This window comes from Gymnoscopelus microlampas (assembly GCF_963454915.1).
Source record: "Gymnoscopelus microlampas genome assembly, chromosome: 10".
Lineage (NCBI taxonomy): Eukaryota > Metazoa > Chordata > Actinopteri > Myctophiformes > Myctophidae > Gymnoscopelus > Gymnoscopelus microlampas.
Window position 1 is genome coordinate 31,213,273 of NC_139947.1, and position 11,662 is coordinate 31,224,934.

At 41.0% G+C, this 11,662-nt stretch overlaps 1 protein-coding gene across 2 annotated transcripts; it reads right to left on the reverse strand.

Annotated features, from left to right (window-relative positions):
* Window positions 1–576: 576 nt before the first annotated feature.
* LOC311053184 (5-aminolevulinate synthase, erythroid-specific, mitochondrial-like) lies at window positions 577–10,803 on the reverse strand. 2 transcript variants are annotated; one of them, XM_084068634.1, is made up of 10 exons: window positions 10,677–10,803; window positions 7,735–8,098; window positions 7,306–7,404; window positions 6,760–6,982; window positions 6,022–6,206; window positions 5,518–5,697; window positions 3,751–3,915; window positions 2,214–2,482; window positions 1,528–1,690; window positions 577–1,251 (listed from the first exon to the last, which is right to left on the reverse strand). In XM_084068634.1, the coding sequence occupies exons 2-10, from the start codon at window positions 8,075–8,077 to the stop codon at window positions 1,088–1,090; spliced, it is 1,791 nt and encodes a 596-aa protein (XP_083924760.1). In that variant the 5' UTR covers window positions 8,078–8,098; window positions 10,677–10,803; the 3' UTR covers window positions 577–1,087. The 2 variants fall into 2 exon arrangements, with proteins under 2 accessions (XP_083924760.1, XP_083924761.1); XM_084068635.1 differs by lacking the exon at window positions 7,306–7,404.
* Window positions 10,804–11,662: the final 859 nt, after the last annotated feature.

Consider the following 11,662-nt stretch of genomic DNA (forward strand, 5'->3'; position numbering starts at 1 on the left):
AAGAAAGATCTCCAGCCTTGCCTAATGTACAGTAACCATATCAGTGCCTATACAAATATCACTCTGTTGATGAGGAGCTGATGGAGAAATCTACCCAAAGTCTCAAAGAGCATATTTTTAAGGGTTCTTTTTTTAAGATGTCTTTTTGTGGATTTGTTTCTTTATCGAACAGAACAATAACGAATGACACAAAAGGAAGAGCAAGGAAATTACATACAGTAGAGGTCATAAGTTGTGCCCTTAATACTTCATCGTATAACACATTTTGAAAAAAGTAGAGAAATATTGAATTTGTATTTTGAAAATGTTCACCTATAACATACCCAAAATAGAGACACCAGGTTGAAAGTGGTTAAACCTATGATGGTCTCTATACCTATGATCTATGTCGCTTAATATTATGTCTTCCAAGTTCAAATACTAACAGTATTGTCTATCACAGATCTGTCGCATAAATATTGTAGTAGTGTTCTGATCGATAGAGATGTCCAACATCTTAATTTCATTTTTATTTTTATTAAAACGTATGTACGGTAATAAACTATTTGCTGCAATAACTCATTCTCCATTCAAAGATCAGTTAGTAGATCTTTTTTTTATTGAGCTTGAATGAAATTTTTACAAAAATGAGACAAGCATTGTGTTATACAACATGGATGTCCAGTTGTATCACATGACAATAAATAGCATGATTTAATAAAATAGAAACTATCATCCTTATACAATAGAAATAAAAAAGTGCCCGTGTGCAGGTTTTATGCCATTAAAATAGAGGAGGAACACTTTTGACTAAAATAATCATATTTAATCAAATTTATTACAGCAAACACAATACGATTTGGCAACTACTTATTCAAAGACAAATAATATCTCAAGATAATACTGGAATCGAAAATGCATAATATCCGGGAAAGCTGACACATAATAGAAACACGCAAATGCTTTTTTATGCACATTTTAGCACTTGTGAATGTACCTGAAGAATATTGTTCACAGTCAATAATGACATCGAGTGTAATAACATTTGTTAATGTTGTAATTAGATATGTTAGTATGTAATTAGTGTATGTGGTGTTTTAATATAGTCTCATGCATACATAGTGATGTATTGCGGCTCCATGTTGCCAAAGTAGGACTTCTCCCATTCACTCATGAGGTCAAAGTGCAGCGGGCGGTCACAGAAGGTGCAGGAAGCCGTGGCAGGGTTGTTGAGCGGGAGCCCCGCCTCCTGCCACACCTCCACCAGTTTGTCTGTAAATAACAATCCAAAACAAGAATGAATATTTTAGTGATGAAGAATAATAGAATACAATATATCAAAGATAGATGAACGGGTGGATAGACAGATAGTTCCCGCCGTACGTGGTGACAAATGGATGCCATGGGGCCAATAGCACAGAGAACAGAGCGGTATAAATCATTTGCACCTGCCACTGTCCCCCTATACTTAACTTAATTGGATTTCTACCAGAACAACCCTAATTTCATTTCTATGAAAAGATCCCTTGACAGAGGTCACCCACTCACCCACAAAGTATTCCATCATGGTTGGGTTGTGGTGAGGGGAGGGGGCCAGGCGGAGCAGCTCCTCACCGCGGGCCACAGTGGGATAATTGATGGCTTGGACGTAGATGTTGTGCCTTTCCAGGAGGATGTCACACACCTTGGAGTTGAGCTCAGCATCGCCCACCTAGAGAATGGTCATTGAACGGTAACATTTGGTTATTTAATCTTGTGTTGTTGCTGTTCACTACCCATTGAATAATACACAAATGCTATATATTTAATCTGAGATCATTTTAAGATTAAAGCGAGTCGTAGCCATGTATGAAGTAGCAATGTGACTTGTGACGATGATTAACTGCCATGTATACCCTCATATAGTATCAGCTCAGAAATGGTAATGTGATAATGGTGGGAGTGTAATGTGGTACATTTCTGACACTACTGAAATGTGATATATTGAGTTTGCCCTTTAAATCATTGCACAGGTTATGGCAAGGGATGTTATTACTCTGACCTATAAAAGACAGGCATAGTAAGATAAAGAGTTTTCAGTGACATAATAATGCTAGCATACACTCAAAAAACAATTGGTGCTCCAGTGGTTCTTCAGTGGTTCTTTGGGATGGTTGTGGTGCTATATAGCACCTTTTAAAGATCACCAATAATGGTTCTCCTATGATTACATTTTTGTAAAGAGTATATCGTACCCGTATAGGTATGATGTGGCTGGGACAGTTGACCACAGGCAGTCCCTTGTCCATTAACAGCTGTCTCATGTATTTGACATTCCTCTGATGGGACCTGCGCAGCCCCTGGCCCTCCGGGCTCCTGAGGACCCTGACAGACTCCAGAGCCCCGGCTAGGACCATGGGGGGCAGAGAGGTGGTGAAGATGAAGCCGGCTGCGTAGGAACGCACCGTGTCCACCAGGGCTGCGCTGCTGGCAACGTACCCTCCCACACAGCCAAACGCTTTGCCTGGAGCAGAGAGAAGAGGAAAATAAGGTCATTCAATTATTATTAGGCCTATTATTTGCACCTTGTGTACGTCAAACCTGATGGCTGCAATCCAATATTAAATGATTCTTCGCACTTCGCAGCGTAATTGACCAGGGATGTCGAGACTGCACCTCACAGCTAACTTGAAACCATGTACATTGTAGAGCAGTGGTTCTCAACCTGTGGGTCGGGACCCCCAGGCGGGTCTCCACATAATTTTTTTGGGGGGGTGGTCCCCAGATGACAGTGAAGTGACAATTTAGGGAACTTTTAAGACCTTTTTAATAGCTAAAAAATTCAACAAACTATACTATAAAAACTCAACTGGTCAAACATTGGCCAGATTGTCAAATAATATAAGAAAGACAGATAGAAGATAGAAGAAAATAGCCAATCTACAAGCTCACAACGCCTCGCAACGCAAGGCGTTGTGAGCTTGTAGATCAGCTATTTTCACAATATTTATCTGTGGAACAGAGTCAAACTAAATCATGTAGAGCCTCAACTCCCCAGTTCGCATAATATGATTATTTTCGGGGGTCACGGCCTGAAAAGGTTGAGAACCACTAGTGTAGAGGCTCTCTATGTTTTATCACTACAGCCAGCATGGGAGTAGAGCGGGGCATGCAGCTGATAGCTGCTGTGTTTCCTCTGATAAGAGCTAGCTGCTCTCATACCCTCGGTGAGCTGACATCATGGCAGCGTCATTGATGGTAAGAGTTAACACTGCCCTGATGTTGGCCACATGACAGCGTCAGTTAGTGTCATTTGGCTTTAAATTGAGACTGGGTAAAGAGGAGAGCAGAACTTGGCTTGAGTTAATCTATGACGCCGTTTGCCTCGCCCTGCCTATATGCATGTTTGTACCATTGAAACAAAAGGGCAAATAATAATGAAATGCCATTCTATTAGCAAGGGATTTCCATGGAATGTTGCCCAGGAATCAGTTCTATTTATTTTCAGCAAGGAGATGACAGGCAATTTAGTTATGCACATAATCTAATTCTAATGCAATTACCATATCTCTGGTGCAATGCTGGTATCATTGGGAATAGGTAAATCATTGGGGTTATCACGTGGGCACTGCCATTGAAATGTTGGTTGAAACAGGCCTGTGAAATCTCAATAGGGAATTCTGGGATCACAGAACCCCCTATCCTGTCAACCAGCTCTCAACGTTGAGCAGGAGTGGGTGTTAAGAATGAGATGAAACAACAGGTTTATGCTGGTCCTCACAAATTACTCACCTAAGGTCCCAGAGACGATGTCGATCTTGTGCATGATGCCATCCCTCTCGCCCACTCCAGCTCCGTGTGCGCCGTACAGCCCCACAGCATGCACCTCATCCACAAACGTCAGGGCACCGTAACGGTGAGCCACATCGCACAGCTCCTCTAAAGGGCATATGGCACCTGAAAGCCCCAGCAAGTAAAATTAGAATGTAAATGATGCTGCGAATGTCAGTAAGTTGGTGGAGAGGACACATGGGCTTCAGCATGTGAAAAGAATGAAGCCCAATTTGGTCATGGTTTGAACTGTCCTTTTAGCATTTGGGAAGACTACAGTGCACGTTGTCAGAGTACTTAGTACGTTATCAGAGAGCTAAGTGCAGTACCCATTATCAGATTACTTGGAGGCCAGTCTTTGACGTCAATCATGTATGTATTAATACTGTGGCATGAGGCATCTCAATATTTGGGCATAGAGACAAGCGCACGCACGCACACATACAAACACACACACGTTTGCATTTACATGAACTTGACATACTGGAATAGCTTAAAAACATACCATTGTCCTGATAATATCATCGTGGCTAACACCAGACATAGTCATTCATTTAAACCCCCTAAGGCCTACTCGGGGGAACGATGCAAGTAGGGAACGATGCAAGTCGGAAATACACGCTCCACCAGACACCGGTTGTGCAATACTCCTGTTATCTGATGTACTTGTTGTACCCTTTGTCAGCATGTTTTGCTTTGCACCGCCACTTTCGCTCGCTGCCTCTTCCTTCAACCATGATGTGCACAGGTCTTGCACTATTTGTTCCATTGCACATACTGCCACATATTGGCTAAGTGGCACAAACGTGACGCAAAGCTCAGCTAATCAGTAAAGCCGATGGGTTGTTTTGACAAATCAGGGTGCCCCCCCCCCCAAACACACAGAGATTTGATGCATCCTCCACAGACCCGAGGACATCCAATCGAATGCCACTTTCCAAAACAGATTATGACACATGCAGTAGCAGCATCTGGCAGCAGTAGCATTACAGTTTACTGGCAAACAGTCTACGCACCTTTATGTATTTTAAACTATTAATTTAATTGACTAACTAACCAGGAGTGAACAAAGGCAGAACATGTAATAAATAAATATCTATGTATATGCTTGCGCACGCACACACACACACACACACACACACACACACACACACACACACACACACACACACACACACACACACACACACACACACACACACACACACACACACACACACACACTACACCTATATACAGTACATGTATGTACATAGATACACACCTACACAACTCCATCTGCATGATTTTTTTAAAATTTAAAGTAGCCAATTATCTTTACCCTCTTTTTCTCCCCAATGTAGTTGTTATGCCAATTGATCCCTCCCCGCACACAATTCTGTGTTGGCACTGCTGTCGTATCCTACTGACTCACCAGCCAGCGAGGAGCAACCACCAGGAGGACGTAGAGCCTTCGTCCTACTCCCCACCCAACACTCCCCACTGACAGGTGCCACCCCAGCCTGTAGGATTACATGCAATGACCAATATCACCTTCCCCGCCCAGCTTCCCTCCCCCCTAACACGGGCCAATTGTGTTAGTATAGATGCCGAACAAAGCCGGATGCACCACGGTGGATTTAAACCCACAACCTCTGTGGTGGTGGGCAGGGACTTTACCACTGCGCCACTCAAGCGCTTTGGCACTATATTCTTAACAAATACCTTCAGGTTCATAATAATACTAACCATCCATGGAGTGTACTGTCTCAAACGCAACTATTTTGGGAGTCTTGGGGTCAGAGCGTCTCAGCAGCTCCTCCAGGTGTCTGCTGTCATTGTGGCGAAAGATGAAACGCTTGGCTCCACTATTCCTGATGCCCTGAATCATTGAAGCGTGGTTCCCTGCATCCGAGTAGATCTCACACCCTGTATGTCACAGTGAGCATAGCAGGTCAATAGAGCAGGTCTCATTCCCACAAACACGGTCTCAGATATTCCCTCATGAATCTAAAATCCTAACCTCTGCCTGCACAGCACGTGAAAGGGCAGCATATGGCAGTATGACTCACAAAATCATGTCAGGGGGGCTGGGCGATTGTTGTGGAATGGGGGATGGGGTGGGCGTATGGAGGTGCTTTCAGGTCGGATGGGGACAAACTCCTGAAGGATGTTTTTCTTTCTACTATAATAATTTACATATTAATATTTATGAACTCTGTCTCAGACTCAGATATAAAGGTCACCGTTTACCTGGGAGCATCTTGGCCAGAGTGAAGAGAGTGGAGTCATTGGCCACAAAGCAAGAGGAGAAGACCAGGGCTGCACCTTTCTGGTGGAGCTGGGCCAATTCCTCCTCAAGGGCCACATGGAAGTTACTGGTGCCTGAGATGTTCCTGGTGCCACCAGCCCCTGCACCGTGTTTTTCCAGGGCATCTCTGAACGAGTAAATTCAAGACAAAAAAGGGGGGGAAAGATAAAGGTTAAAGGAAATACTAACAAGCGCAGATAAAACTTTTATCTGCACTTGTTAGTCCCATGACCTTAAGCAGGGTTAAATTGTTCTGATGATACAGCTCAATGGCACAGCCAGGGGTTGTACTGAGAGGCACTTGACTACGAGTGAAGATTACTGATTATTTAATAAGTAATCATGAAGCCTTACAGGACTCGAGCCTTAATCATTCTGAAACTCCTGTAAATCAGATTCCATACTTAACATAAAAGTACTCCATGGAAGGGGTGCTGCTTTAACTTTTTTAAAGTTAAAATAATGTTTTAACTTTTCTAATGGACAAGGTCACCACTGAATTGTCTTATTCAGAAATGTGCTACTTTGAACAAATAATATCAACATAGAAAGTAACAGAATTAGGCATAATGTGTAGTAGATAGATTTTATGTTTATATACATTTCTCATAGTCTAGTCAAACAAGTTCATTGGCTAAATTAATTAAGGCTATTGGTCTTTTTTAACTGTTATTTTCTACCTTATTCCCTTGATGACCTGTGGATGCCGACTCATCCCAAGATAATCATTGCTGCACCAGACAGACACCGGGGTGCCCTGCCTCCCAGAGGAAGAGTAATCCTCTGCGAATGGGAAGATCTCAGCACTGCGGTTCACGGTCTTGAAGATACGATATGTGTGGTCGCTCTTCTTCTCAACGATTTTCTTGTCAAAGAAATTGTCGTAGTCAAAACTGGGGCCCACTGTAGAGGCAGAAACATGATATTCAAGTTATATCACAAGTTTAATCCATACTAGGAGGATTTGGATCCTGAATGAGACTTGTTCTCTCTTTCAACCACAACCATCGACATGACCGTAAGCAGGGCATGTTTAATTGCTCTGACGACACAGCTCAATGGCACAGCCAGAGGTTTACTGAGAGGCACTCAACTACAAGTGTCTGTAAGTGAATGTGAAGCAGGGTGTCATTCCTGAAGAGCATATAGTACATGCTCAGCAAATGAGTAAATTATGGTCAAAAGGAGAAGTGGGCATCTGCTGGTTTCATCCAATAGCATCTCACCCATGCTGTCTTTGAGTAGGTGGGTCACAGTGTTGGTTGCAGCTAATGAGGATGGGAGGACGGAACTCTTAATTTCCTTCAACAGAGAGCTCATCAGACCTGTGATTGAGGAGAGAAGACCAATAAAGGTCCTAATTGTGTCATTTTGTCTGTAATGTATATTTGTGCTTGTAGTAACAATTATTTGGTCATGTCAATGACATGTTGCCTCCTTCTGATCTAGTCGACCAGTTTGACCTGCAAAAGTGCACAGTAAAATCCTTAGTGTTAATTTAACTCAGAGAATGCACAAATGTACTAACTCTCTGAGTTATATAAACACTGAGGATTTTATTGTGTGATTGAGCACTGACTGCAGGCAGCACAGTGGAAGTGATGTACAGTATAGGCTACGGAGATGATTTGTTTGTTTTGTGAGTTGTTGTGTACCTGTGTTGGGCTCCCCTGTCAAGTCCTCCTGCACTTCAGGACTGGCCCGGACCAACCCAATCTGGGAGGAGACAAAGGGACATTCCTTTGACACGGACACGGCCACCTGAGCCGCCGACTGGGCAAACTGCCTCTTTTGGTCCACCGCCGGGGGCAGGGGGTTTCGAGGACTGCGGGACGAGACGCCATTCCGATTCTCCATGGAAGGGGCGCTGCTGACCGTGATCTGCCGAGCGATGAGGGGGCACCGCTCAGCGAAGGAGAGCAAGGCGGCCCCCGTTTTCCTCAACGCCGGCTTAGGGGCCGACTTCAGGAAGGGGCAGTGATGTAGAAACGCAGCCATAATGCGACAGCTGTTCCAACTCTGAGTGAGCAAGAAGATCAAGTTGCTTTCATGAATCTTTAAAGGTTGTGTTGCTGACTGTCTTCAGCATATTTACATGAGAAAGAGCACTGCCATAGTACAGACATTTGGGGATGTACAGTTTGCCTCAAGCATTTTCAAGAAAAAAACAATAGTTCTCGGACAACACAGACATTCAACGGAATAATTCAAACACATGAAGTGTCCCTATGGGGGGAACATTTGAGGAAAGTAGCAGAACTACAAGCTCACAAAGCATTGAGTTTGTAGATTGGCAATTTTTGGTGAAAAGATTTGGTGTAGAAGGAAAAAGGAGGGGACCAAGTTGGCCTATAGACCCCTGGGGGTTTAAGTGGTCAACATGGTCTTTAATTATCAATACAAATAATAACACCATGTTTCTTGTAAACGTTTGGTAGGCTACTTATAACTTAAATGCAAACGTTTTAATCGGTGTTGTAAAGTAACTAAGTACATTTACTCAAGTACTGTACTTAAGCACAATATTGAGGTATGTTTTTACTTTACTGGAGTATTTCCAATTTTCAGTACTTTTACTTCTACTCCACTACATGTCAGAGACAAATATTGTACTTTTTACTCCACTACAATTATTTGACAATTTAGTATAGTTACTTTGTAGATTTTGATTATTATTACAAAACATAAATTAATCACTTCAACCTATGTACATTTCGGCCATTTGAAAATAGCCGATCTACAAGCGCACAATGCCTGAGCTAGCACGCAATGCATTGTGAGATTGTAGATCTGCTATTTTCAAAATTGAAAACTTTTGAAATGGGACCTTCTGCATAATGAGTAGGCTACTTTCTACTTTTGTTACATTTTTTTTGCCACTTTTACATTTTGATACCAATACTTTTGTACTTTTACTCAATTCAATTTTGAATTAGCCTATGACTTTTACTTGTAACAGTGTATGTCTACATTGCAGTATGGATACTTATTTTACTTAAGTAAAAAAATGTGAGTACTTCTTCCACCACTGGTTTTAATACAGAGCAGCAGAAGATGTGTCCTAATGGGCGCGGCAGGTTGCTGCGTCTAATCTTGACGCTGCAGGCAGCACGCTGTCCATGCTCTGCAGGTGCTGAAGTGCGATTCCGACGAAGACGTCATGACGCTGATTAAGCAGCAGCTTTCTACACAGTCTATCAAATAGAGCTCTAAAGCACTTGTTCCCAAACATTGTGTCGGGACCCATCTTTGGGTCTCGGACCAATTTTTATGGGTCACGTCACGAGTAAATGTCAAAACATTAAAAAAAAATTACAATACATTTTAAAGAAAATTCAGCGATTTTTCAAAAGAATTTCACAAATACAAAAATAAATAAAAACAAATCTAAGAAATTCTATAAATTAGAAAACAATGTTTAACATAGTGAAAATAACCGATCTACAAGCTCACAGTGCTGCATTGCATTGTGAGCTTATATGCTATTTTCCCTAGTTTGGGTACGGGGCAAACGTCTAAAAAGTTTGGGAACTATACTGCTCTAAAGAACAACGCATCACATTCTTTTGATTAGCAAACCGCAAAAGTAGTATTTTCTCTCCCCTAATTGGCTGCACCATTAAAAGTTATAGCTAGACTTTTCAGAGTTCTAGCCTACAGATCTAGGATCTGACAAAACAATAAACTGGTTGACCTGATGTGCACTTAAAGTTTGTGTGAGTAAACATAGGCCCACACAATATATCAGACCTCTCTCACGATGCTCTGCGGTCAGCAGATAAGACCATTGTGAGGATCTGTGGTTTATTCTTGTGGGTTGGGATATCTACAAGTTGGTATGTCAAGATCCTCTTGTGACAAGAGTCTTGTCCAGAGGTCTTTAACACTGAAAGTAGGTCAAACACGTTTTTTGTTTGTTTGGGTAAATATTTTGAATAGTCCTCTTCATGAGATGTACATTACTGTATAACCTATAGGCCTACATTAAATTAAAATAAAATAGGACAACATACAGTAGCCTACAGGCTATTCGACATAATTTCCTGTTGTTTATTGCATTAACAGAATAAAAATAAACGACAATAAATGAATTCATAATTAATTAATGTTAGAAAGTAACTAGGTACATTGGCTCAAGTACTTTACTCAAGTACAATTTCGAGGTAGATACTTTTTTGCCTGTTTCGATACTTTATAGCCTAGGTTCTACTGCACTAGCCTATACATCTCAGAGGCAAATATTGTACTTTTTACTTTACTACAATGATTTGACAGCTTTACCAGTTACTTTACAGATTTTTACAGATCATTTATTCAAAACAGAGGCTACATTAAGTCAAGTCAAGTCAAGTCAAATTAATTCATATAGCACATTTAAAAACAACAGCAGCTGACCCAAAGTACTTTCCAAAAGTGATGAATGATCATGTACTATTATAGGTTATAACCTACCCAGCAGTGAAGTAGACTAATTAAAACCAGACCCACCTTTAGCTGTAACCTTAAAGTTATGACTAATTACATTACAATTATAAATTGAGTAATTTTTCCACCACTGTCTATAGCCCACAATTAAATAAAAGTATAGGGAACTCACCTGTTGGCCTGCACTGAGGACCGAACTTCAAAACAGCAGATATGCAGAGACCAGGCCGTTACTTACAAGTTATTGTTGGCTTCATTATGAATGATGCAATATTCTGTGAAAACTTTCTCTGTCACCGTCACCGCCCTTATGATTATCACACACCGTCACACGTCATGTCATGTTTGGGGGCTGACAAGCCAAACAGAATATGGGTCGTTTACAGTTGTGAAAAGTAACTAAGTACATTTACTCAAGTATTGTGAGCTTGTAGATCTGCTATTTTCAAAAGATGTTAACACATTTATAAGATACCTTGTGAAACGGGACGTTCTGCACAATGAGTACTTTATACTTTTGGTACTTTAAGTAAATTCTTATACTTTTGTAATTTAAATTTTAAATTTACTCAAGTACAATTTTCATTCCAGACTTTTACTTTCTACATTGCAGTAGGCCTATTGATACTTTTACTTAAGTAAAACATTTGAGTACGTTTTCCACCACTGTTGTTTACTATGTAGGGAAGGTTTTATTTATTATAATCATATTGATTTTTCGTCTCATTGCCTATTTTGTCTATGTCTTGGCCGTTTTTTACCGTTTTTATCCATCTGCTTTCTTTGGTGAAGCTTGTCTACACATGACACACACACATATTGATTCTGATAGGCTAGCCTACTGTCTGAAAAAAGTTTATGGCATTTAGCCCTGCTCTTCTACAAATGCCAAAAATATTTCTTATGCTCTAAATTCTGCTATAAACTATTTCGATGAGGATGAATTTGGTAGCCTATATAAACATCATATTTTAACCTTGATTGTTTATGTGTAGAAAAAGGTGAAATGTCATAGGAAATTGTCTGTTTTCAGTGCTCACCAGCAGATGGTGCATTCCACAGAATTGTATGAATTGCTCCCAGTGGTGTAAAGTAACTTATACATGTACCCAAGTAGCCTACTGTACTTAAGTACAATTTTGAGGTATTTTTTACTTG